Source organism: Puma concolor, unplaced genomic scaffold, assembly GCF_028749965.1.
Source record: "Puma concolor isolate L17-30 unplaced genomic scaffold, mPumCon1.1.hap2 unalloc_scaffold_26, whole genome shotgun sequence".
NCBI lineage: Eukaryota > Metazoa > Chordata > Mammalia > Carnivora > Felidae > Puma > Puma concolor.
The window spans coordinates 313,756-341,208 of record NW_028240232.1 but is presented as its reverse complement, the minus strand read 5'-3'; the positions used below and the strand labels follow the sequence as shown (position 1 = coordinate 341,208).

Genomic DNA, 27,453 nt, shown 5'->3' with positions numbered 1-27,453 from the left:
CTAAAGAAGACATCCGGATGGCCAACAGGCACATGAAAAGATGTTCAACGTCGCTCCTTATCAGGGAAATACAAATCAAAACCACACTCAGATATCACCTCACGCCAGTCAGAGTGGCCAAAATGAACAAATCAGGAGACTATAGATGCTGGAGAGGATGTGGAGAAACGGGAACCCTCTTGCACTGTTGGTGGGAATGCAAATTGGTGCAGCCGCTCTGGAAAGCAGTGTGGAGGTTCCTCAGAAAATTAAAAATAGACCTACCCTATGACCCAGCAATAGCACTGCTAGGAATTTATCCAAGGGATACAGGAGTACTGATGCATAGGGGCACTTGTACCCCAATGTTTATAGCAGCACTCTCAACAATAGCCAAATGATGGAAAGAGCCTAAATGTCCATCAACTGATGAATGGATAAAGAAATTGTGGTTTATATACACAATGGAATACTACGTGGCAATGAGAAAAAATGAAATATGGCCTTTTGTAGCAACGTGGATGGAACTGGAGAGTGTGATGCTAAGTGAAATAAGCCATACAGAGAAAGACAGATACCATATGATTTCACTCTTATGTGGATCCTGAGAAACTTAACAGAAACCCATGGGGGAGGGGAAGGAAAAAAAAAAAAAAAGAGGTTAGAGTGGGAGAGAGCCAAAGCATAAGAGACTGTTAAAAACTGAGAACAAACTGAGGGTTGATGGGGGGTGGGAGGGAGGGGAGGGTGGGTGATGGGTATTGAGGAGGGCACCTTTTGGAATGAGCACTGGGTGTTGTATGGAAACCAATTTGACAATAAATTTCATATATTAAAAAAAAAAAAGAAATTATTTTGGCAACTTAATCCCTAATTCAGGGCATCCACGTGAGTGATTTACAGAAAAGTTCTTCAGCAAGATATTCATGCAAGATATATATGAGATGCCAACATCTGGGTGACACATCCTATTTGAATGACATAATGGTTTCAAACGCTGTAGTATAATCACTTTTAAGGCCATAGTTACTCTGTTCCCAAATCCTTGAGATTCTGTTTGAGGGGAGCTCTAAAAGGCTTGTGTCCTCTCCTATGTCCACAACTGTGGGAGTGCTCTGATGAAATTTGCACTCCAAATTTCAAATAAGGGGTCAGAGCCAAGGATCAGGACTTCAGGAAAAGCCCCAGAAATCCCCTGCAGTCAAAAGCAGTTTCTGAGTTTCACATTTCCCAAAGAGCTAATGCCAAAGTCTTCCAAATTCTGCTGGTTGCTTTACATTATGGCTACAGTGGCTATGTCACCCCTGAACTTTAATCTCCACATACTTGAATTAAATCCTGTAGCTCGTCTTCAGTACTGGCATCTGTGATCTCTTCACAGGGTCTGTATTCCACAGCTATTTTACCACTTTCCGAAATAAAGTGAATAAGGATTGGAAAAAAAAAAAAAAAAAAAAAAAAAAGAGGGCGCCTGGATGGCTCAGTCAGTTAAGCGTCTGACTTCAGCTTAGGTCATGATCTCATGCTTCATGAGTTCAAGCCCCATACCGGGGTCTCTGCTGTAAGCACCAGAGCACACTTCAGATCCTCTGTCCCCCTCTCTCTGCCTCTCCCCTGCTTACTCTCTCAAAAATAAACATTTAAAAAATCAATAAAGTTAACAAGATCAATTCAGAATTTTCCTTGTTCTAAAACTAGCTGTATCCAATGATAGCACCCAATAACTAGACATTCTTTTTATTTATAAAAGCAGAAAATAAAAGCATTTTCCTAGAAGTTTTCTCATCTCACACTTCAGTTTTTAATCATAACTATGTGTGAAAAAATACACATGAAGTTAACGACTGTGTGGTTCAAAAACGCTATCATCTTAAGAGATAGGAACTAACGAATAATGACACAGGAAGTTAAAACTATGGAAACAACAATGTTCAAAATCAGATGACTAGACAGTAAGGCATTAGGTAGAGGTCAGTGTGAGTTCTGGAATAGAGACCATGGACTATAGCTGATACTTCATATTAGAAACAAGGCCAGTGTCTACTCCCCGGAAACAAAATCCCACCAGATACAATGAACAATGCTTTGGAGAGAGGGGGAGGGGGAGGGGGAGGGGGAGGGAGAGAATGCGCTTGGACAGTTTATTGGCAGAAACTGGCCCATGTCCCTTATAGACAATACAATTCCCCTTAAGGCAAAGTACAGCTACAACATTTTGATCGTGTACAAGGGATACCAGAGCATGTTAGGGAGAGGTCAGCAACCCAAAGGTTTAGTTTGGTTCTTAAAGGTTGTTACTCAGAATTGACAGCTAATGGAGATTCTACCTGATGACCAGGGAAGTCAACTTTCACTGCAAGAGCTGTCCAGGCTGGAAGCCTGAGACCAATCCAGGGTCAACTCTTATGGGCAAATAAGGCCTCTGAAACTTAGCTAGGCTTTCTTAGTCTCTAAGCCTGCAAGACTGTGAAGCGGCGAGGGCGGGGTGGGGGGGGGGCGATTGTCTGGGGACTCATTACTAATTATAAAGTTCCCTTGGAGCACAGCCTGTAACATTCACACCATTGTAGAACGCAATAGAGAACACAATCGATGCTATTCAATAGCCTGACCACTTTCAAGGTTCACAAAAATATAGCTGACCCTAATATAAGAATCATATTCACCCAATAGGTCAGTGCCAAAAACAAAAACTGAAGCTGAATGGATTCCAAAAACATAATCTAATAAATTCTCCAACAGGAAGACGATGATAACAAGTTAACATATTTTCTCTGCTTACCATGTTTCAGGGATAGTTTTAAACTTTTCCATCATCTCATTTGCTCTTACAATTCATCCCCCATGAGGTAAGTTGAATTACTACCTTTACTTGGCAGATAGAGAAATTGCAGCGTAGAGAGATTAAATACTTCAAATCTGACTATAAAACCTAAAATTGCATAAGAAATCTAGGAGACAGAGCTAAGATTCAACACCAGACGTCCATAGCTTCAAAGGTTTTTTTTTTTTTTGTTTTTTTTGTTTTTTTTTGTTTTGAGAGAGAGAGCACATGGCATGTGAGAGTCAGGGAGAGGCAGAGAGAGAGGTAGGGAAAGAATCCCAAGCAAGCTCCACGCTGTCAGCACAGAGCCCAACATGGGGCTCAATCTCACAAATCGTGAGATCACGACCTGAGCTGAAATCAACAATTGGACGCTTAACTGATTGAGCCACACACGTGCCCCCAAAGCTTATACTCACAATAGCATTCTGTGTTATGAGCAAACAATCAAGAAAGAAGACTGGGTCAAACACTTTCTGTGTGGACAGAGGTAAATCACTGTATATCTATATACTGGGGACAAAAATATTTGTGGTCATTTTTCTCACAAATGCCACAAAGAACAAGTTTGAGACTACTGCTTTGAAAGCATTTGGTGAATAAAAGAATATGAAGTGTTTTCATCCAATTAACTTTTCAAAATGAGTTTATTTGCTCGTTGAAACTGATATACTGCAAGGACAATCAAGTAAGTCTTACCTAAAATCACAATCAACAGTTTCTGGAATGCATCTGACACAGCCTTCTGAATAGCAAGCTTCTGGACTGTCCGCCTTTTCATAAGAAATGATAATGGCCCTGCATCCAACCAAAACAAATGGATTTAACATGCCTATCTGAATGATAACTGATTTGGGGGTTATATGTGTAAAGGTGAAAATACATCCATGATTCGTCGTTCATTATCTTAGCAAGTAAGGGCAGGCACAACACAAGGCTGAATGACTCTGCTGTAGGTATATCCTGGCAGGGCACATTTTGACTGCCCTGATCTACTCCAGAAGTTTTGGAAGTACCAAAAGGGAGACTCAAGCCAAGAAAGTGGCACAGATCTCACATCGCTCGTAGATTTCAAATGGACAGGCGGAAACTCTAGTTTCAGACCCTACTGCAGACCCTACTCTCCTGTGCATCAAGGGCTGGAGTCACATGGGGAGAAAGGTTCGGTGGTAGTGCACATGACCGCCTGGTCTCTTCCTGGGCATCACCCAAGGGAGCCTTACTCCCTTAGCCTTGCTAACAGCCCTGCCCCTCCCGGAAAACCCTAAGCCTAAGTGCTGTAGGCACTGGGAGAAAACACAGTACCAATGGGAATACCTTTTCTAGGCATCTGTATTTGACTCTTTACACTCCAGCCCTTTGATAGGAGGCAAAGGACTCAACATTCACACAAGAGTTTATTTAAGTCTTTAGATGATCACTTTGCTGGGATCACTGCAGGCTGCAAGAGATATGTATTTGAAGGACTATTTTAGCACAAGGCGAATTCTTAACCAAAAATGGGAAAAACATTACTTCCCTCCTCCTAAACTTCTTGGCAGAAAGTCAGCTTTAGAATTTTAAAGTTAAAGGTTCTTTCAGGTATTGCCTGAGATAAAAGCCTGTACCGTAGGCCAGAAAAACTCTGCCTAGGGCTTTAGGAGCTTAGCAAGGGGGAGGGCTGGATGATGAATCTGAAAAGATGAGTTTTTAGAGAGAAAGAGGGATTCTGCCTCCCCTCCACCCCCACCCCCACCGTAAACGGGCCTTCCTCCAGGTTATCCAAAGGCTCCTCGGCCATGCCAGCTCCGGGACTCCGGCACTCATAGGATGGCAACACCACCTCTAAAGCACAGAAGAATTTCAGGCTCTGCTTCTGAAGTGGTGGCACAGTATCTTCATTTGCCCTTTCTTCAAGGTCAGAAAGATCCTGAAGCTGTTAGGATTTTATTTTTTTTTTATGTTTATTTATTTTTGACAGAGAGAGAGAGAGAGAGAGAGAGAGAGAGCGAGCGAGCGAGCATGAGCAGGGGAGGGGCAGAGAGAGAGGGAGACACAGAATCCGAAACAGGCTCCAGGCTCTGAGCGGCCGGCACAGAGCCCCACGCGGGGCTCGAACTCACAGACCGTGAGATCATGACCTGAGCCGAAGTCGGACGCTCAACGGACTGAACCACCCAGGCGCCCCGAGCTATGTTGCAGAAACCAAATACAGGCATGCAGAGAGGATGCAGAGGAAAGCGGTGTAGAAAGGAAGACTTCCTGGCGGGCGTGGGCTTGGAACTGGGTTGTCAAGGTGGTGGTGGTTAGAGGGGGAAGCGCCCCCGCCAAGGCTGACAACAGGGCTGGCGGGTGGGGTGCGTGGACCACACACAGAGTGCTCTCTGGCCCTGGGGCCACGGAGGCGGGGTTTCATCCCTGAGCGTACCCGGGGGGCAAAGACTGGAGGCTCCCCTCTCCCCGGGGTTAGCAGGTTAGCGGCTGGCTTCGGAGCAGCCTCGATTAGCATTATCTTGCTCTGGAGGCTGGGCAGAAGGGAATGGAGGTCTTCGATGGTAAGCTCCAGAGGAGAAGAGGGAGGTGACTGACGCAGAAGCAAGAGGGGGCCACTGGAAGCAAGTTCCTAACCCGGTTAAGAAGTGATTATGCGGTCATTTTCAAGGGCTATGCCGGTTACCAGGCACCTCCCAGGAGGTCCCGGCTGGCAGGCTGCCGATTCACCATTACACCTGGGATGCGGAGCTGGGCCCGGTGTGCAGCTGGGCAAGGAGCCCGGCCTCAGGCAGCTGGGGTGGATCTTTACAGATGAAAATGATGGGTAAGGACTCTGCTGTTGCCATAGAAACTGACTCTGGATGGATGAGATATAGTTCAGTGGGTAACGGGGAGAATGACACCCACCGCCAGGCTTCGCTCTGGAACCCACCATTCCAGCCGTGGTCATGGGCTCTGTCCACCGCCGTCTGCGTCCCCTACGGGACATCACAAGCCGGCAATGTGTGTGCCAGTTCACGTCAGTATCTGAGGGGCTCGGGAGAGGCCCTCAAATCCGAAAAGCCTTTGGTATGGCTCCTGCCACCCCAGTTAGCTGTGCCTGGCGAGAATATGGGACAGTGCCAGGCCAGGGGATTGTAGTTGGGCTGAGGGCCACAAACTAGCACCAGGCCAAGATGGCCCGGGGAGGTGGCCCACAGGCAGCAGGAATGGCGGGACACTGGCCCGGGAGTAGGTGACCTCCACTCTGATTCCAGACCGACCATTACCGACTGGCTGAATGATCCCTGGCAAGTCACTTTCCCTGAGGTCAGCCGTGGTGGTCCCTAGGGACCCCTTCCAGCTCCACTTTCCCTCTGTTCTGGGCTTTGGAACCCGACGTTTTCATCTCAGCCCCAAGTGTCAGCCCACTGAACTGACCTGCCGTGGCACAGGGTACCCGTCCCCCGTCCCCACCCCCGCGCCCAGAGACAAGCCCAGGACTTTCCCAGGCTGCCGCACAGGGTCTGAGACAGGCAAGATGCCGGGGCGGCCCCCATCCTGCCAGCCTCTGCTGCTCAGGGCCATCCTGCCCCCGAGCTCAGGGGCGTCTGAGCACACAGAGGGACGTTCTCCTGTGCAGAGGGGTGGGGAACGGAGCAGGGCAGAGAGTAATGAACCTGCTTTCAGATACCCCGTACCTGGCCTTCAAGCCCAAGCCCGAGCCCTGCCCCCACTAGGGCACACCCCTTTGCTCACACTGTTCCCTCGGAGACCTTCCTCCCAAGCTGCACCTGGTCAAATCTGACTCATCCAGGGATTCGGTGCCATTGCTTCCCCCAGCGAGTAGATGCTACCTGGTACCTATGGCGACAGAGTTTGAGTATTTTACTGTTGTGAGCTAGATGGGCGCGTTGTTCAAGGGGAGTGTGGCCGACTGTGCTTCCCTCAGATGGCCACACCCATGGGTTTATCCCACCCCACCTGCTCTTTCGTCACACTGTGGCTGATGGATGACACACTGTGGGGGAGTGGGGGGGAGGCTTGAGACTGCAGAAAGATGTCCTGTGACTTCCAAGGCTTGGCCACAGAAAGGATGCAGCTCCCACCTGGCTCTCTCTCTCGGGCCACTCACTCTTGGAACATGAGGCTGCGAGGAAGCCTTGTGTAGACGTTCCAGTGGACAGCCCCAGCTAAGGAGCGCAGCGGACATCAAGCACCAGACATGGGAGTGAATCTCCAGATGATTCTCCTCCCCGGCCGTGGAATCTTCCGGCTGAGGCTCTAGCATCATGGAGCAGAGGTGACCCATCCCAGCCATGCCCTGTCCTAAGTCCAGACCGTTAGAAACCAGGAGGTGTAGGGGCGCCTGGGTGGCGCAGTCGGTTAAGCGTCCGACTTCAGCCAGGTCACGATCTCGCGGTCCGTGAGTTCGAGCCCCGCGTCAGGCTCTGGGCTGATGGCTCGGAGCCTGGAGCCTGTTTCCGATTCTGTGTCTCCCTCTCTCTCTGCCCCTCCCCCGTTCATGCTCTGTCTCTCTCTGTCCCAAAAATAAATAAACGTTGAAAAAAAAAATTTTTTTAAAGAGCACAAAAGGTCTCGGCTATCAGGTGGTCGGCAGGAGGGGCTCTCCGGGAAACCACGTGAGGGCGAGGGGCCACGTGTGGCCACGTGTGCCTTCTCAGAATCGTGCATTCTGTAATTTCGGCAGTTGTGGGATTTCTTGGTCTCAGTGGTGCCTATCGTAGCAGCCACTTTCATGGTAAGTTCAGTAAACGGAAAAAGACCCAGATACCAAGTGATGCCAAATTATGGTTCGTCGCAAGCACAAGTAGCAGCTGCGGGCGAAGGGAAGGTGGTCACTTGTGGACTCCTCATACTTCAGCGCCAAAAGAAAGGACCCCAGACTCAGGGCTCTGTCTCACCACCAAAGTAACAAAACGCGAGGATACGTAACCAAGACGTCAACGCGGGTACCCAACTGGTGGATGAGGCCAGAACGAAGGGCCTCCTCCCTGTCCCCCAGAAAAGCCCCCACCTTCAAGGTCAGTCTCTGGGCCCTCAGTCCGTCCAGCATACTGTGCCCGCCTCCGGTGAGGTCGTCCATGCCATGGTGAATTTTCTGGAGGGAGGAGTTGAAATGCAGCGAGCTATCCATTGGGATGGTCGTGTCGGAGTCCTGTGAAAGAGACGCAGGCACAGGATTAGCTCTGCCGCCTGGTCAGCTCCTGGGGTCCCAGCGGGTCTGACTGCTCCGCCTGTCGGCCAAGGCCAAGCCAGAGAGACAGCCAGATGCACACGGCCTGTGAATTCCTGCCTCTCCACCATGACCACCACTTAAGAAGGAACATCAGTCCTGCAAGGTCTTGCTGGGCTTCTCCTGAAGGCTTTCTCTGACTACTCCCCTATTAACTTAGCTTGTTCCAAATGTTCCTTTCCTTGGCTTTCCCTTAACACAGTATTACAGGTTTGCTTTTGTTCTGCAGCTGTTTTATCTACAGCTGTCGCTGCACTTAGACGGAGTCTGACTAAGGACAAAGGAGACGAAGGCCTAATGGGTAGTCGGGATGGGACAATTCTCCTCAGCGGTCCAGAAAGGGCTGTAAAGAAATGAAGGAAGAAAAAAACTGACACCGATCAAGTACTTTCCACCCTGATGCCCATTACCCTAAGCTCACTTAATCCTTATCCTAACGTTATAACACAGTTACTGTACTATCCCCATTTTAGAGGTGAAGAAACTGAAGCTCAGAGAGGTCTAAGATCACACAGAGCTGTTCAGTCCAGCGGGGCCTGTATCTCACTACTGAGTGCAGAGCCGGCCCTCTTAACCATCCTGTGGGAAGAAACACTGAGACTGGCCTCAGGGCTCTAAGTTTACACCAGAAGCGGACTGGATACAGAAGGCAGTCAGGACTGGCCATAGTTCCCTTCTTTCCCGCCTCCCGACAATCGCACATTCTTCTGCCATGCCCGGTCATTCTCCCCTCTTTCAATCACCACGAAGAGGTTCAACCACCTCTTCCTTGCTGCATACGTTCAGAATCACTTTTCATGCACCTGCTCTCAGTGCCCCCTGCTAACACGGGAGCGTTTCGAGAAGCAGGCGGGGACCACAGCTTTTCACTTTTTCACAAGCTTTACTTTCACAAGCATCTTCAACAATGTTCTGCATACAGCTAATGCTCAGTGGGTCACAAGACTCCAGTGTTTGAACGAATCAAAGAGAGGCTTCTCTTCATTCGACAAGCGTTTATTGAGTGCCTTCTGTATACAAATCGTTCTTACCCTTCCGCCTGAAAGGGTAGACCTAATTGGGCATTATCACTCAGAAAAACATACCATAGTTCCAGCTCACAGAGTGACCGGCAAGAAGTTCATTTGGCAAAGTCAACTTTGATTAAGGGGCACTGCGTGCAGAGCACCGCACCGAGCTGATATGCAAACAAAAGAATTCTGAGCGACCATCCCTGACCTAAAAGAGGTCTGAGTACCCAATGCCATAGTGATCAAAAGCCCACACACCTTTTGGCATGTTGTAGAGTTCATTACACTTTTGAAAGGCAGCTATGAAAACTTGAAACTACCGAAAGGAAGGAAGGAAGGAAGGAAGGAAGGAAGGAAGGAAGGAAGGAAGGAAGGAAGACAGACAGCTGCGCCTACCACTATGCCTCCAACACGTCCTCATCACACTTCTGAACTGTTAATCAGTGTTACTTGACTGCTTACTCTAGAGAAGCAGAAACTACACAGGCACATTCTGAAACACTCGGGGAAATTTGCCGCAAGTGTGGACACAGCAGAGAGACTTAAGCATCTGTGAAACGTGGGCTGATTTGAATTCTGAGGGCAGGCTTAGAGAGCTAAGACCTCTTTAGAAAATGAACCTCTCTGTTAAAACAAAACAACCCAAAACCCACCTCACTTGGTGGAAATACATTATAAGGGACCTGAAAAAGGCCAGTGTGTCCTCTAGCCATCAACAGCCATGTGCAGGAATGGATCCTATTAAGACCGAGGGGCAGGGGCAAGGGTCTCCCAAAAACCAAACATGCACACCAACCAGGCCACTTTCGAACAGGCTCAAGTCAAGCAATCCATCCAAAACAAAAGACCTGTTAACAAATTCCTCCAAATTGCTGCTCAGATTTGGGGCAAAAACATTTTAAGGCATCTGACACGGGAACCACACACATACACAGCACGGTGGCAAGTGCCTGCAGGCAGCTTTGAAATGCTGCCCCTCGTGACAAATGGTTTCCGTTCTCATCATCTGTCTCTACCTGATCAGAAACCGTTTCCACCATGGGAACTTCCACCTCTCAGTCAAACCCAGGTCATTTTCACCCCTGCCCACTCCTTCACTTTAACTGCTTCCACTTCGGGTTTTCGTGTTAGAGAAGGAGGTTCCCTGTCTAGGTCTAGTGTCTGTGGCAAGGCACAAAGCCCACTGTTACTTCCAGTCGATCGGCTGCGGACACCCCCTACAAAGATGAAGCTCCAGGACCCGAGTTTCAGTGGCGACGAGCTGCCGAGTGCCTGTGGACACTGCCCCCCCACCCCCTCCCGCCCCCCAACCAGGAGCCTGGCTTACGTTAGTGGTGAAGGTTCGAGACAGAAGTTCCTCTCGCTGTCTCTCCTGCTGCTCCCTGGCGTATCGCCGATGCTGGAAGTTTCTGAGAGCAGTCTGCAGGTGCTGGACATCACACTTTAACTGGTCAACACGACTGGAATTGATGGAGACAGAGATTACATTCCAGAAACCCAGGGCCGCACATTCTGAGCGGCCAGCCTTCGTATTCAAGAAAGATGCTTCCTTACTTCTCCCTACACCACTGCATGCTGTCCCCACCAAAATGATCTGATTTTGATCACTGATGTTGAAAACAAAGAAGCGGCCTGTGGTTAAAGTACGGTTGTAGCACAAGAGATCCCAACAGCTTTACTTAAGCATCTGCTGGTCTCTGATTCTGGATGCATGACAGGGAACAGGTGACAGGAAGCAGGCTCAACGACCTCTCCCTGACCTGCCATGGATTATATCGCTTTTCAAGAAGGAGCCCAAGGGCACCTTTCGAGTAAAGCAACAACAAAGTTTCATAAGAACTTTTGGGAGCAGGGGCTGGGCTGGAGGTGGTGAGGGTTTTCATTTGAATTTCATGGCGGAGTATCAAATGTTAGATCAGTTATTTCATTATAAATCGGCTGACTGAAGTGATTAAGGGCAAGATTTCATCTCAATCCAAGAATGCAGCAGGAACCAGAGGGCAGTGCACACCTCCCTGGCTGCTGGAGGCTTCAAGTAAGGCCACGGGTCTGGCCAGAAAAACGGTATTGGAGGCAAAATTTCAAAATGACCCAATGTAAGGAGACACAGGCTTCTGAGCCCCTAACCTCACAGGCTTTTTATTTTCAGGAAATATCATTGAAACGAAACCGTGCCCTTTAGAGGGACTCCATCTTCACAGAGTCTCAGTTTTTCAATGTGTAAATGGATTTTCAGAATATCTGACAGCCTCCCCTGGACAAGAGGCGTCACAACACTCACAGTTTGGCATTCTGTCTTTTGTTCGGGGGCTCCTTGCTGGACAGAATCTCCAGACGTTCTAGATGGCTGAATATCTGGTCAATGCTTGCTTGGATTTCGTTTTCTACTACTGCACAAAAGAGAAAAAAAGAGTAATTGCTGGAAAAGAGACAGCTTAAATTAGAATGATACAATAAACATGTCTTTTTCCATATCCAATAAATTCAAAGAAACCCATTCGAAAAGGAGAAAAACGCATATCGTACTGAATAATGGAAAAAAATTCAAGTGATACGGATTCTGTAAATGTCGCTCTAAACACACACACGCATATATACATGTAGCTGTTAATGTCATAGCAATGCCAATTGTTTAAAAAGCTACAGATAAGTCTGTAGAAATACATTTCCTGCCTTTAGAAAATACAATGAATATTTGGGTTGTCCAAATAAAATATTTTAAGCAAAATGCAGTATCTTCTGAAACAGAATGAGGTCTCTTTTCCTTTGAGATTATTCTCAGATACGAGTTAGAAATATCTAGTAAGAAGGCTGCCAATTGAATTCCCTACAGTAATGAGGTTAAAAGAAAAAAAAGCACAAAGGGGAAGATTAGTGTGTGAAACACAGGGAAGAGCTCCCTTGAGGCTTTCCATAAGGACGGGCAGGCTGATGCTGGAATCCCCAAAATAGACTGAATATCACTAGGAAAGGCCCAGGAAAGAATCCACAGAGGTAAAGATATGATAAATACAGTCATTTTCCTTATCCCTCTTGATAAACAGTCAACATGGCCTCTTTTCCATTTCTAATCATGTGACAGTGAGACTGCTGGGAAGGCAAACAAAGCAGATGGATAGGAACTAAACCGCGTACAAAAAGGGCACCCAGGGGGGCGTCTGGGTGGCTCAGTCGGTTAAGCATCCGACTGTGCCCGACTGCTGATTGCAGCACAGGTTGCGGTCTCACGGTTCGTGGGATCGAGCCCCACACCAGGGTCTCTGACAGCTCAGAGCCTGTTTGGGATTCTCTCTCTCTCTCTCTCTCTCTCCCTCTCTCTCTGCCCCTCCCCTGCTTGTGTGCTCTCTCTCTCTCTCAAATAAATAAATAAACAAACAAACAAACAAACAAACAAACAAACATTAACCAAAAAAAAAGGTACCCAGATTGCTTCTTGCCCAATAAAGACACGACAGTAAAGAAGCAATGTGACCCTCCTAGGCCAACCTGCAGCAGCTAACATATGCACTCTAGATTAGAACAGGGTGGGGCACAGAACCCAGAAAAGAGATGCTTTCGATGCTCCGAAAAGGAGGCATGAGCAAACAGAAAAGGGCATGAGGACAGCCAGGTGGGGAGGTGAACGGGTGGCTTCAGCAACGTGTGGGCAACCAGTGGCATCTGTTGTGGCCAGCTCAGAGAAAGGACCTTTTCTGGCCAACAGAAAACTGTAAAACAGAAAGCAGCACTCTTCTCAAATGAAACCACAGTGTGGGAACTACACTAATTAATGTTGCTATTCGTTTCTGAATAATCCTCCTAAAAAGCCACCGTTCTCAGCTCAGAAGAAATGACCAATTCCAGTTAAACATCTCTGAGTTTGTACGGAGTACATTCCTCCCAGGGCTCGGTAATTAGATTAAGACAGAGGAGAGGAGGTCCATTCCCACAGGGCCCTGTCAGGGTGAGTTGAGGGGTAATGGGGGATAAGGCCTGTGGGATTCCACGGGGCGCAATGAGAGAAGTCAGAGGCTTTGCCAGAGGGTTTTTCTGTCCACCCCTAACAACAGAACTCCTTCGGCATGGAATCATTAAGCCCCTGAGGCAGCAAGGCGGTCAGGAAACCCAGCCCATTAGCATCGTGTCATCGGGAGAAAGGACTCTGCTCTCCATAGTTAATTACTCACAGTGCAGAGACTGCGTGTCCGCGGTCTCCAGGCGTCCCACGTGAGACTGGATCTCGTGGACCTGCCTATCCAAGGAAGAGAGAGGAAATGAGTGAGACAGGAGTCATCGACAGTGCTTCGGTCAGGAAAGACAAACTTTCTGATGCCAACGTGTAACTGATTTAAATCGACAGCATCACTGAACTGTAAACTTTGTTAAGTGGCACTTGAGGCCACATGTTTTGGCCCGGTTTCTAATATTTTACCATGAATATTAATAAGAACACTAACTTACTTCGTAACACTAACAGGCGGCGCTTACTAAGTGCCTGCCACATCGGAGACATTCTGCAAAGTCAATAACCCTATGCGGAAAGGACCATTATCATCTTCGTTTTATAAATAAGACAACCGAAGCCCAGAAAGGTTATGTAACTTGTTCAAGGTCACACAGCAAGTGATAAACCTCAATCCGGACCCAGCCAATCCCACTCTCTGTTCTTTGACCCGATGTGCTGAGCGCTGGTCTGTACTAGGGAGAGTCAAAGGGCAAGAAAGATATAATCCTTGTCCTTGAGAAACAATGTAATTAGGAACGACAGGCCAGAGAGACATGACAAGTCCCAAGAAGATTTAGGGGAACATCACTACATGTAAGTGTAAACAAAAAGGAAGCCGAGGGGCTCCGCGCAGTGGCGTGGTGCCAAGGAAACGTAAGAAAATAAGAGTAAAAGCTGGCGGAACCCGGTGGCGTCAAGTGAGTTCTAAAGAGCACTCTGAAGACGGAAGCTTGACCTGATGAGGGAAGAGATGAAGAAAAGGATCGGCAAAAAGGCACGTGGATTACAAGCAGGTGGGCCTGCCCGGAAGCGAGTAGGGGTCGGAGGGGAGAAGGGATGAGGCGATCAGTGCGAGAAAACTATCAGAGGAAGGTCCTGAAAGACGGGGATGTCCCGTCCAGTAAAGGCCTTTCCCTGGCAATCCCAGGCGAGTGCCACCTCATTGGGAAATGCGACACCGTACCCTGGCTCGCCAGCGTGGTCTCAGGTGGCGGGCCCTAGCGTGCTCTCCGGAGGCTCCTCGGGGCTTGACCAAGGTCACCCCCAGAGCCCTTCCTAGCAGTCGTCTGCGATCAGTTCTGGAATACTGCCTATGCTACCCCAACAACGGGCTCCTGGTGCTTCCGGTCTCTCACATCAGAGCCACAGGAAAGCAGTCTGCTGAGCAACTATATCACCTCCAACCCTTGAGGGAAAGGTCAGCAACCAGCCTCCACCATGGGCACCACAATCTGTGAACCCAAATTTACCAATGCAAGCCAGAAGCCCAAACTGGGTTTCAACTCTGTCTTGTCTTTTCCAGGGCTTTCCTGCGGACTCTAAACATGACCACGGCACCAGAAGCAAGGCCAGCGCTCTACTGAGTCTGAGCGCACCTGGGTAAGACCCACGGCCCTGAAAGGAAACTAGAAATCACCACTAGAGATGGAGGGACCAGACTGCTCCTCCGGTAAGATAGGTCCTGATAGTGTAGAATGAGGGCACGTGGAGGTACGGAGGTAGATGGAGGAACACAGCTTGAGTTAACCAACATCTGGGTCAGGGTAACCACAGAGACAGCAAGAGGACTGCACGGCGACGCCGATGGGAAGACAATTCGGATTTTACCGAAGGCCTGCACGTAGGCCATGAGGTAAGTTGTCAATGGCAGCTTCATAGAGCAAATGTGAAAATTAGCAGTATTGACAGGAACGGGAACAGAAGAAAAAAGGGAGGGGGGCAGGGGGCAAAGAGTATCCAAGACAACTCTGAATCAAGTATGAGAGGGATGACCTGGTCCACCTGCTATGAGGACTTATGACAAAGCCATAATAACAACACAAAACCAAACAAAACAACATCATTGCAGTGCGGAGACAGACAAACCCTAACCCTGACCCAGGAGCAAAGAATAGAGTCCAGACACAAAAAGAAACGCAAGATGGTTTAAAGCCCAAATGTAAAAGGCAAGGCTTCAAAATTTTCTGGAGAAAATACAGGAATGCATACTATGACTTCAGGTTGAAGAAGAATTTCCTAAACAAGGCAAAAAACAATACTGTCCCCCAAACCACACACACCACAAGACTCGTCAATTTGACTACATTAAAACAAAACACCTGTCTACACCAAAGACGCTCTAAAAAAATAAAATAAAAAGACAGGCAGAGACTGGAAGATACCCGCGGCAGGTAAGAAAGGACTAATGTCTAGAGTATATTAAAAAATGCTGCAAATCAACAGGAAAAGTCAAAGCACTTTTGTAAAATGGGCAAAGAGCAAATGACAGAAAAGAAAACCCAAACATATCTATATCTATATCTATATCTATATCTATATCTATATCTATATCTATATCTATATCTATATCTATATCTATATCTATATCCATATCTACATCTATATCTATATCTATTATTCCACTTGACTAGTAATCAGAAGAATGCAAAGTCAAAATAATGAGATAGTACATTTCTCCCATGGATTGACAAATACTTTAAACTTTAAGGACGAGGGCTTCATGGCAGGCTAAATAATGGTACCCAAGGGATGCTAGCCAAGATTTCCAGCATTCTACCACAGGACTGCCTTCAGCTCTACGTTTTGTTCAAGATTTTTTAACAAACCAACTTACGTTGATGACATTTGCACATCACTCTGTGCTAATGAGCCTAGGTTAGGATGTTGTACCACAAAACAAATAGTAATATTTTCATTTAGGCTAAAATAGTAAGATGAAATTTGTCAGGGATGAAAAGCATTCCCACTTAAGACTTTTTTAAAAAGTCCCCAATGTACAATATCAAGTGGCATTCCATCCTGGGAGCTGTCTGTTAAAGGCCCCTATTAAAGACTTCCCCTGACGGAAGATGGATGAAGAGGATGATCGGGAAAGAGTCTAGAAGTCAAGTCATGAAGAGGAATGGTCAAAAGAGCTAGTGATAATAAGCCTCTGAGAAAAGAAAGGAAAGGAAAAGAAAAGAAGAGAAGAGAAGAGAAGAGAAGAGAAGAGAAGAAAAGAAAAGAAAAGAAAAAAGAAAAGAGAAAAAAGAAAAGAGAAAAAAAACCCTCCATTAAAATGGGGCAGCTGGTGCTTTTCAAATACCTAGAGCTGACATACAGGCAGAGGAATGGGCTCATTCTCCACTGCGGCTCCTGAAGGGAGAGCCAGAACCAAGAGCCCCATTCAAGAGGGTAGCTTTCAGCTCAACCTGCCCCTCCCCACAAAAACCCCAGAATAATTATGAACTCTCTCTCTTCAAGCAAAGGAAGAAGGGGGGCACCTGGGTGGCTCAGTCAGTTGAGCGTCGACTCTTGGTAGGCTCAGGTCATGATCTCATGGTTCATGGGTTCGAGCCCCGTGTCGGGCGGGCTCTGCGCTGACAGCTGGGAGCCTGCTTGGGGTTCTCCCTCTCTCTGCGCGCCCCCCCAACTCGTGTTCATTCTCTCTCTAAACTTAAAAAAAAAGAAAAAAAGAAAAAAAGGAAGAAGAAAAAGAGCTCCTGCATGTTTAAACACAGGGTACATGAACTGCTTCGGGTTTTATAAAGGGTCTTCCTGACTAAAGGGAGTTGGAATGGAAGATTTTGCCAGTCCCCTCCAATTTTTAAAGTCTATGAGGACAGGGTGAGAGATGATGGCAACACTCACCCTATAAACACCCTTCAGGTGGCTTATACCGTTTTCTAAGCCAAAATGGACAAACTTTAAAGTTGCAGGGAAACAATACTGACTTCTCCCACCTAAGCTCCGAATGCTCTGAATGAACTAGAAGAGATACGGCCAAGAAAATGATTCCAATCTCTACATTTCATGCCTGGGAGGAAATCAAATGCAAAACAACAAAGCAAGCAGGCATGGCATAGGGGGGACTACTATGTGGCAAGTCTGTTTTAAACCGACCTGGGAATTCAGACAACACACTTGAAGCCAGTAAGGAACAGGTGATGCACAGGCAGGACTTGGGGCGGGCGGGGGAGGGGGGGGCAGGTGGACACTAGAAACCAGAAGTCTTAGCCCTGTCCAACATGGGGTCGGTGGTGGGCTTAGGTAATGACATCACCAAGCAGAGAGACCTAATAGTAAGAAAACAAGGTCACTGTTGCTGACTAAAAACAAACAAACAAACAAACAAACAAACAAATCCAGTCTGTAGAAATGAAATTGCTTTTTTAAAGTCCATGGAACTACTCTCATCCTTTCATATACACCTATTTTGTATCCATGCTGCCTCTGACCCCTACGAGCAGGGAACAGTTTTAGAGTTAAAAGATACTGGTTGCAAGTTCTGGTCCCACTATGGACTGGCTGAGGAACCAGGAACAAGCCATTTAACTCCTTGGTGCCTCAGTCTCCGATAAAACAGGGTACACACATGAATCAATAATCACAACTATTTAAAGGCTCATAGATCCAAATGCAATATGAAATTGCTGTGTAACCTTTACGGCATCATACAAACATTTGTGGTTGTTTTTGCTTTACTTAAAAGTAGTGGGAACCATCTGGTCATTTTCACCTCACCCACCTTGCCGCTTCTACATTTAGCCTCTCACCAGAAGGCAAAATCAAAAAAAGGGAAAAACTGGTCTTCAGATAAGGTAACAGTTTTCACACCCAGCTGCTCACCAAAATCACTTGGAGAGCTTGTTAAAAATAGAGCTTCTTGTGCTCCAGACCTACTGAATCGGAAGCTCTAGGGATAGAGGGACCTAGGTGGCTTAGTCGGCTAAGTGTCCGGCTTCAGCTCAGGTCATGATCCCACGATTCGTGGGTTCGAGCCCCGCTTTGGGCTCTGTGCTGACAGCCTGGAGCCTAGAGCCTGCTTCGGACTCTGTAGCTCCCTCTCTCTCTCTCTCCCCCTCCCCCACTCACACTCTAATTCTCAAAAATAAATATTTTTTAAAAAATTAAAACCGCAAAGAATCTCTAGAGATAATAAGGTCCAGGGCACTGAGTGATCCTAGACTATACAGGGGACAAATATAGACACCTCTACAACCACTTGAATATCAAAAATAGAAGCCTGGCCACTTATTCATCTATAAAGTTCATCCTAATGCAGTATTACTTAAGCATAAAATGTTTATTCTGATTTTCACCTCCCCTCCCTCCCCCACTCATTGCTCAGGCAGTTAAGAAGGAGTTTTCAAGATACAGAACTTTCAAGTACTGATTTCATTCCAACGTACTGTCAGGGACATGGCCAGAGATAACCACAAAGTGGGTTCAAAGTTCCAGTAAAATTAAGATGCTCAGTTACTGTTGTGTCAATTCAGCCTCAATCATTAATTTCTGCAACTGCAAAAGTTAATTGCTGACGCTCGCAGGATTGTGTGTTTCCTTTTAAGACACTCAATCACCAGTATCATGAAGCTGAAAGGAGCCTCAAAGTTTATGAGCTCCAAACTAACATTTTATAGATCAGAAAAAGAAGTCTAGAACCAGAACTCCCAGGACTGGTTCAATACTTCAGGGGAAAGACACACTAAAAGATCTGTCCTTTCTTAGTAACACAAAAATAATTCTATTTCATTCCTTTTCCAATGGACTCACAGGTCTGATTATTTAAGTTCCATCATATATATAGATATAAATTTTTTTTTTCTAAAGTCGTCTCCACGCCCAGCTTGAAGCTTAACGCAGGGCTTGAACTCCCCACCCAGAGATCAAGCCGTGAGCTGAGATCAAGAGTCAGATGTCCAACCGACTGAGCCACACAGGCGACCCGTCCCTTCTTATACTTTTTATATGAGAATAGGGCTCCCTATTTTAAAGGGCTCCGTTTTAAAACTGTTACAAAGTAGGTTTTATATTTGCACTCAAACCAAACACTTCATCATTATGGTCTCTGGTATAAACCAAATCAAAAGAAAAGGGAAAAAAGTGTAGCAGCAACAACAGATTAGTGTCAATCAAGAGTTGGGGCCGACGTCATTTAGGAGCTGTGAGTTACAATGAAACTTATTCTGACGACCTTAGCTCAATGATGGCTCTTTCTAAACTAAAGAAGATTCCGTTTGTATTGTTCCTTTACACTCCATCCAATCCTGCCACACCTTAGATTTTTTTCGGACGTCCCTGGGCTCTCCAAGTGAATAGTAAACTAGGTGTAGGGGCCCTGACTCCCACCATCTCTACCAACCTAGAGCAGTGAGTTGGCAGGTGCTGGACAAACAATTTATCATCTGTAAGTGTGACTTTCCCTTCACCTAGTCTACTTAGCAGGTAGTCGCGGCCTCGAAGATCCCATGAGCCGTCCGGCCCAACGTCCCCACGCATCAGGCCGGACCCTCCATCCGCCGCCGACTTGGGCATCCCGCCAGAGACAGAACTTCCGAGCCGCCCCCGGCAGCGCCCCGGCGGAAGGACTCGGCCTCCACACTGGCGGGCGCCCGAGGCCCCAGCCAGGGGAGCCGGCCTCGCCCAGCCTGGCTGCGCCCCCGCCCGTGCCCCGACGCGGCCCTCACTTGTGCGTTTGCTGGTACAGCGGCTCCACGTCGCCGGCCCCGCCGGGTCCGGCCCTGGCTTCCCTGGAACACGTCCTCACGGCCCCCCCCCCCCCCCGTCCGGCTTCCGGCTGCCGGCTCCCGGTCGCAGGACCCGCCCCCTCCTGCCGGCCAGGGCTGCCCCGGCGCGCGCCCTGCCGGTGGTGATGGAGACAGAAGAGGAGGGCGACGGAGAAGAGGCCCGGACAAAAAGGCTAAGAGTAGTCAGAGGCACTGCCGCAGATCGGGGACGAGGAAGCATAGTTGTGGGTAGGGGGGCGGGCTTCGGCATCGAGTCAGGCGTTGACAAGGGCAGTCGGAGAAGTAGGGACGTGAGGTCCTCAGAGCAAAGCTGCAGGAGAGCTGGTGGACTCCTGCCATTCCCCAGCGGAGGCAGGCTTGGGGGGGCTGTTCTCGCTCTGCTTCCCAGTAAACTGCTCAGTTGTGGGTCTGGAGCTTGCGCTCCGCTGGGCTCCTGTGCGCAAGCATCTCCTATGTCAAATATGTCCGGTTACTACTCCCCCCCCCCCCCATTTATCCTTCCAATAAACTCCCAATGAATGAGTGGTAACCGTGTCTTGTGTGCTGTGGGGAAACCGGTTCCTCTTGCCCTCAAGAGAGGTCGCAGTCTAGGAAAGGAAGTGAGATAGGGGTACAAATAAACAGCTGCAAGGGAGAAAGTCCAAAGAGACAGCTGAGCTAGGGTCAGCCCCGTCGGAGATTCAGGAAAGACTTAATGTAGGAGGTGGCATTTGAGTTAAGACTTGAAGGATCTGGACGCTTCGGTCTCTCCACGTGGACCTAACCCATGTCCACCCTCCAGGCTTATCTACAGTTCCTCCCAAGGGAGGAGATGTTCCTCTTCCTTTGACAAGTTGATGCTTTTATTTTCCTGTATCCTGGAGCCCACCCAGTCTTGTGTCCTAAGAGACCGTCCACCCATGTACGTTCTTTCCCTAACATTTTCCCACTTATTCTAATATTTATTAATGAGCACCTGCTATTACCAGGCACGGATATTGGAGGAGGAATACAAGTAATAGAACCCTCAAATCTCTCATCTTCTCTCATAGCCTGTTGAGAGGGTTAGTCACGCCCTCAAGCAACATTTTCAGGTCGAGTAAGTACTACAGTTGATATTCTGGAGAAAAGCAAGAAGGGTTCATGGACTAAACAGCCTATGAATGGGGCCTTCAAGAATCAATAGAGTTTTAACAGTATCTTACACAAGCTCACTACTCTGTAAATGTTGATCTTGTTGGCCTAATGGAGATGAAGGGAAGGGCATTTGAAGCTGAGGGGATAGCTTGAGAAAAGGAAAAAAGCGGGAAAGAACATAGACCTTCTGTGGCTGGGTTTAGGGGGCTTGGGGGCAGTAATAGTGTTAGAAGGAGAGCTGGAGCCAGATCATGGGGGATCTTAAATGTCATGCTTAGATTTTTATTTATAGGTTTCTTTTTTAATTCTATAAGTAGTTAGAAGCCTTTAGAGGTTGGATAGAAATTTTAAATTTTCTCAAAGAATTTTTATGCCAATATTTTGCTCTTCTTTGGACCTCACAGCTTCCTGGTGAGGTGGGTTAGGCAGATAAGGGTACTGAGGTCCAGAAGACCTCTCCTCTGCTTCTCAGTCTCTAAGGTGTTTATATGGACATGGCCTTTCTCTAAAGAGAAGAAAACTCCATCTCCCCATCTTGCTGCACTTGAAACTTCTCATTTCTTTTATGACTAAACCACATAGACAACAGATCTACCCTGTCAACATCTCTATGGGTAGCTTGCCTTCCAACCTCTCCTTTGTTCTACTAGAACTATTTTTCTAGGCTCACCAGAGTCTACCTGACTTAGTCCGGTGGTGTCTTTCCATGACTCTCCATACAGGTATTCATTGAGTTCATACTACATATCAGGCACAGTGCAAGGACTGGGGCACAAAGATGAGTAAAACATACATCAGCTTGCCATAGAAGTTCTTTAATATACACATCTACACAGGAGGGAACCATCTACAGAAATAATTAGAATACTATGTAGCTAGTGTGGGATAGAGGTAATTAGGACCTGTGTGATGACAGAGAAGTGACACTTAGCCTAGTTTGGGGATTCAAGAGGGCTTCAAAGAGGAGATGATACCTGAACCGAGTCTTGATTTATTTATTTAATGCTAGTTACATTATTACTCGTGATGCTGCGTCATCCTTCACACTGAACGTGAATGCTGACTTCCAATGACCCAAAGTTTGTCACTGTGCTTCATTGATGATGACACTAATGGCACGTTTTCCCTAGAGTATGCAGGAAAATATGAATAATAATTCACTGTTCAGAATTACTCAGTATAAATTTACAATAATATATCTTCCAACTATGTTTTTTTTTTTTTCTTGAAATTTGTTAGGCCTTAATCACAGCTTTCCTAGAATATGATCTCTTTCAGTGTTGACTGCAACACTGCTTTCCACATACTGAAACCATTTGGCAGAGGGCAAAGGGTAGTTAGGCTACAGGTGCATGGGTGAAACAAAAAGAGAAGTCCCACTCATGTAAGGGATGCATGGCCCTCACCTCGCCCTACCTAAGACTGACCCAGAGGCTCGTGGCGTCAGTACAGTGATCAAAAGAAGGGAAAGACATTGATTGTAAAAGCCAGTTGGCAGAGTAATGGTCTCCAGCAGAAGATAGGCATGGCCACCTCTGGAGCACTGCCTGACCTGCAGTGCAAAGCCTGTGGTGGGTGTGGGATGACCACCCTTACCAGGTGGAGGTGGGGAGCCCCACTATTCTGGTGTGTTGTAGAGTGGAGGCAGCCTTGTGGTCAGAACACAGGCCGGCAAGTGCCATGGCACAGACCCAAACAGGTGGCTTAACTCCAAGCGCCAATGGTCGACTGTCAGTACCCCAGAATCCTGAACTCATCTTGTATCCAATGTGAATGGGAATCACCCCAAATCAGCAAGTCACTACCACGCAGGCAGCCTGATCTTATGCAATGCCACAAAAGAAATACTGTGCTGGTGGATAGAAGCAATATGCTCACCAGGTTTCCCTGGACAACCCACAGGCATGGGCCCTGAAGCTTTTCAGGGCACTTGGTCAGTCCCATGCATGGGACGGGAGTTTGGAGAGTACCCTGAAGAGGAGAAACAGACTAGAATGATTGCCTCCACTGAAGGGGGGTTTAGAAAGATTCAAAAATAGCACTCCAAAGTGTGGGGCCCACTGAGGCCTGGGTCCTTGGCCAGGGACTTTACTTGCCTGGGTCTTAGGACTATAGCGTGTAGTTGAATAAAGGTGGTTTCATATTTTTTGCTCCCATTAAACGATGGAGTCGAATTCCATTTCCTTTTTAATCTGAGCTGGATTTAGTGACTTGTTTAATGAATATAATGTGACAGAAGAGAAACTCTGGGTTTTCCAAGGCCAGGTCATAAGAAGCCTTGCAGTTTCCACCCAGCTCTTTGGAAGGCTTATGCTGGTAACCCCAAATCACCTTGGAAGAAGTCCAATTACCCTAAGGCCATCATTCTGGAAAGTCTATATGTGTAGGTGCTTCACTCAACATGCCCCAACTGAGCCAACTCTTCCAGCCAAGGCCCCAGACATGTAGGTGAAGCCAGCTCGTAACCTTTATACCAGTCCATCCACCAGCTGAACCCCTCAAGTGACCTCTCCAGGAAGAAGAATGGAAAAGAAGAATCACCCAGCTGAGCCTATGCCTGAATTCCTGTCCCAGGACATCAAGAGATATAGCAAAATGGGTGGTATTTTAAGCCACTGAGTTTGGAGGTCGTTTGTTATGCAGCAATAGCCCCCTGACCTCAAAAAGTTTATCATCTAAAAAAAAAAAAAAAAAGTCTATCATCTAGATGGAGAGACAGGGTACAGGGCTTATGAAAAGGCAACGACGCAGAGAAGACAATTAAGTTCTGCCACAATGCAGAGAAGAAAGAGATCTCTTTGAATGTGGATGATGAAAGAAGGCTTTCCAGAAGAGACGAGATTTCAGCTGGACCTTGAAATACACGAAAGATAAGACGCATGGAGAAGCGGGCCCCGGGCATTCCTGGCAAGCAGGGAAGTGATCTGTCCAACTTGATGGAACTTAATTCTTATCTCTGAAACCCAATGAATCTGTTGTGTGTCTCTGGCCCCCTAATTGAGATTGAATAGAGCAATTCTGTTAGCCCTTCTCCCAAACGGTCAGTGCTCCCTATGCTCCCCCACCCTGGTCTCTGCCCCTCCCTCCCAGTGCACCTTCTGGTCCTGTTTCCTCCTGAGCCCCCTTTGCCCCTACTGTCCATCCCACCTGTGCTGATGTTCACACACCCCTGTGTCAGCTGGGACTATGTCTCACTTCCCCTACCAGCCTATAAGAGCCCATCGAGACACCCTATCACTCCTCAACCACTCCCTCCCCTTTTCCATCATCTTCTTGAATGATGCCCAAGAGATCCTTAAAACACAGAGATGTGCTGTCATACCTACGCTGGAACCTTTGCCTGCCGTTTCAGAGGCCCAGAATTATTTGAGGTTGACTTTTAGGTGATTATAAGCTGTCTGCATCAGAGGAGCCACTCTTGCTGAAAGGCTTGTCACTTGAAATCGAGGCGGAGTGCTGAACACAATGCCTCCTCCTTAAGGACTTTCTCGGCAGGTTCTCATTCTGTGCTCCTAACTACCTGGGAGAGGCAGGACCCTGGTTTTCTAGACAAGTGTGCTGAGCTTTGAGAAGTGAACATGCCTGGCCAAGCTGACGGTGGGACAGGGGAGCCAAGGTCCAGGCTACGTAGTACTATCCTGCCTTTTGACCCAAAAAGGGCCTTGCCACAGATAAGTTAAGATGCCTCTGATGGCTTCTGCTTTGGACAGCAACAAAACCCTAGTCACTCTCCAAAGCCAGAGAAACATAATCTCATTGCCTCTGGGTTTGCTCCCAAACTCCCTCGATTAAAGCTGAGCAGACAGAAAGGATGGCATTTCTGAATTCAGGGGCTGCAACAAAGCTAAAACAAAAAACAAAAAACAAAAAAACCACCAAGCATGTGTGGCTCCTTCCAGGACCCACCAGGTGGAGGGGATGCTGCCCCGGGGGCTGCAGGAGGTGGGGAGGGGTCTCCACGGAAGCTGCCCTTCATGGACCGTCCATCAGCAAATTGTCTCATGTAGCCATAACAGCCAGGAGCGAGGTGGGGGGAGCAGGGTTTTGTCCAAGGAGAGCCAATGTATTGTAAACAGGATAAAAGGGGCTGGAAAGCCCCACTTATCACTGACTAATGTGTCCCCAGGTCATCAGGGAGCTAGACCCTCACCGACAGCCCTGAGCAAAGGGAAAGAGAATTCCCGATTAACCCCATCACCTGTGAGCAGAGCCAGGGCAAAGGTCTGGCTTTTCCTCTTGCTAAGTGATTCCCATGGGGATCAGCACAGTTTCTAGGGGGCCCTCTGCCAGACTGGAGAAATGCCTTCTGAGTCCTCAGCTCTTTGGGCCCCCACGGAACAAGGTGTATGTGCGGGTATGCTTGGGAGGAGGGGAGGTCGGAGGAAGACAGAGGTGGCATAAGGTTTGGGAGAAGTTGCAGGGGGAGGGCGGTGGTCTCCTGGTTCATCGTGGGGGACAAGGAGACCTGTGTGCCAGCACGTGGAGGAACCGATTGGCCTAACTTAGACTTGAGGGACCGACTGAGAGATTGCTGTCTGGACCCCAATGATCTCGTTCATTCTTTCCAAGCCCCTTGTGTGCAGGTATGTTAATTTACAGACGAGAAAACAGAGGCTCAGAGAGGTTATGTGCCCAAAGTTACCCAGTGGGTGGCCTCACTAGCTAGCGGCCAGGGCACCTCAGCACCAGCGGGAGCAGGTGTGTACCAGGTCGGTACTTGAGTGTGACAACTTTTGAGGGATGCTTGGCTCCACGGGGTTTTACTTCCCTCTGAACGTACCTCCCCCACCCCAAGAGCTTTCCTTGGTCATCTCCGGTCTCTTCCTTTCGGGCTCCCATTTTCCCGGACCATCGAGGCAAAGGGTAGTAGGCAGAGTTCAGGATTTGATAAAGACAGCCTGAGTTTGATTTTCCAACTTGACCCTTTGGACAAATCAATTCATTCCTCTGAGCTTCAGCTTCTTTATCTGTTAGATGGGGACACTCCCTGTCCTTTTACTGAATTGAAAGAGGATTCAAGAGAAGGGGAATGAAGGGCTTCGCACAAGATTTGAGTGTTAATGACTTTCACAGTGACTGTCGTGGGACCTTCTGAGTCCATTTCTTGCCTCCGGTTTTCTCCCCTCAGCCTGCCCGCCTCTCTAGACATATTGCTTTCAGATCCACCTGCCTAAAACGCCTCCTTATGCATGTCTCCTGCTCAGGAACCATCAGTGACTCCCTGCTACTGCTTCCTTGGCCTGGAACTCACCTTTCCTGGTCTGATCCATCACGAGCGCCCAAACCTAGAGCTTCTGCCTCCTTGCCTGACCATGGGCTTGAGTCACAGCTCTCACTTGGGCCGGGGTGGGGTGGGGGTGGGGGGGTCCAAACACATTGTGTGTTCACATCCTCTCGTATCTGCGGGCCTGTGGCTCCTTGGGCCGATCCATCACCTCTTCCAAGCTGGCTCAGATCCCAGCCCGTCCTGCAGCGGACTTCCTGACCACCCATCCTGCAGCAGCCTCTCTACCCTCTTGTCTTTATCTTCCTCTGTGCCTTAGCATTCACCTCGTGGAAGTCTTGGCTCTCCATGGATAATCAGTGTCCGGGTTAGATCATAAGCTTCTTGGGGACAAAGACCTGCTTGTATCTCTCAATGAATCTGCTCAACTAATCTAGGCTAGAGAGGCAGTGGGCTTACAGGGGATGTCCTCAGGAATCAATCCAGCTGAATATCAGGAGACAGTGCCTTACCTCAACACCTCAGCCCCTTGAACGGCAGTACTTTGAGGATCCGGCTTATGGGAGGACTCAATATACACCCATGAGTTAACCAAAGCTGTGGCAGTGTGTGTGTGTGTGTGGGGGGGGGGGGGGGGCAGGGATTGTGTTTAGCAGGTGGCAACTTAGTGGGCCTTGGCAAAGGGTGCCAATCTAAAGGCCTCTATTCTATGGCCCCGTGGGCTTGCCCTAAGCGTGCAGGAGCCCCTGTATCATCCCTTCATTTCTGCCATTCAAAGAGTCTGCTGGGATTTAGGTGTGGCATGGGCAGTGAGAGGCATGGAGAAATCTCCTTCAATGACCTTCATAAACAGTGAACTGATAACCAAGCCACCCACTCATTTCCCATCAGAGAAACTGAGGCCCAAAGAGGGGATATGACCTACCCATATCAGAGAGTTCAAAGTGTAGCTGGGGTGGGAAGCTACATGTCTTGATTCCTGTCTGGGGCTTAACTCCCCTACCTCACGCTGCCTGTTGAGTGACACACGTGATGAGGCCCTGTAAACAGGGGTTCTAGAAGCGCAGGTCTGGGAATCGGAGCTCAGGACCCAGATTGTGTTCAACGTGCCAAGAGGCAAAACAGGCCAATCCAGACTGAAAAGTATCCAAGAAGGAGTCCCTAGGCAGGCCCCTCTCCAAGGCCCCCAAATTCGCCACACCTTGGTGCGTTCCATCTGGTTGTTTTCTCCCCTTGAAAGGAAGGTGCCGTCCCCACAGCCCTAGCTACATGGCGGTCACTAGCCACCAGCCACCTGTGGCTATTGAGGACTCGAAGTGTGGCTAACACACACTGATACGTGCTGCAAATGTAAGAGACACAATGGCTTTCACAAAAT

The 27,453-nt window shown here is 48.0% G+C and overlaps 2 protein-coding genes across 2 annotated transcripts in view; both read right to left on the bottom strand.

Moving 5' to 3' along the window:
* The window catches only part of LOC147571473 (leucine-rich repeat-containing protein 37A2-like), a 50,541-nt gene extending 46,414 nt beyond the window's left edge, over positions 1-4,127 (bottom strand). The window contains 1 exon segment of the mRNA XM_086696358.1: positions 3,503-4,127. Within this exon segment, the coding sequence (XP_086552484.1) occupies positions 3,503-3,633 (131 nt within the window). The 5' untranslated portion in view covers positions 3,634-4,127.
* LOC147571472 (uncharacterized) overlaps positions 1-26,344 on the bottom strand; it is a 32,787-nt gene extending 6,443 nt beyond the window's left edge. The window contains exons 1-9 of the mRNA XM_086696356.1: positions 26,103-26,344; positions 24,632-24,695; positions 22,730-22,822; positions 19,676-19,908; positions 13,189-13,253; positions 11,304-11,412; positions 10,350-10,482; positions 4,121-7,934; positions 3,503-3,601 (exon numbers count right to left, since the gene is read on the bottom strand). Coding sequence (XP_086552482.1) covers positions 7,677-7,934; positions 10,350-10,482; positions 11,304-11,412; positions 13,189-13,253; positions 19,676-19,908; positions 22,730-22,822; positions 24,632-24,695; positions 26,103-26,344 — 1,197 coding nt within the window. The 3' untranslated portion in view covers positions 3,503-3,601; positions 4,121-7,676. The remainder of the gene's footprint in view (positions 1-3,502; positions 3,602-4,120; positions 7,935-10,349; positions 10,483-11,303; positions 11,413-13,188; positions 13,254-19,675; positions 19,909-22,729; positions 22,823-24,631; positions 24,696-26,102) is intronic.
* Positions 26,345-27,453: the final 1,109 nt, after the last annotated feature.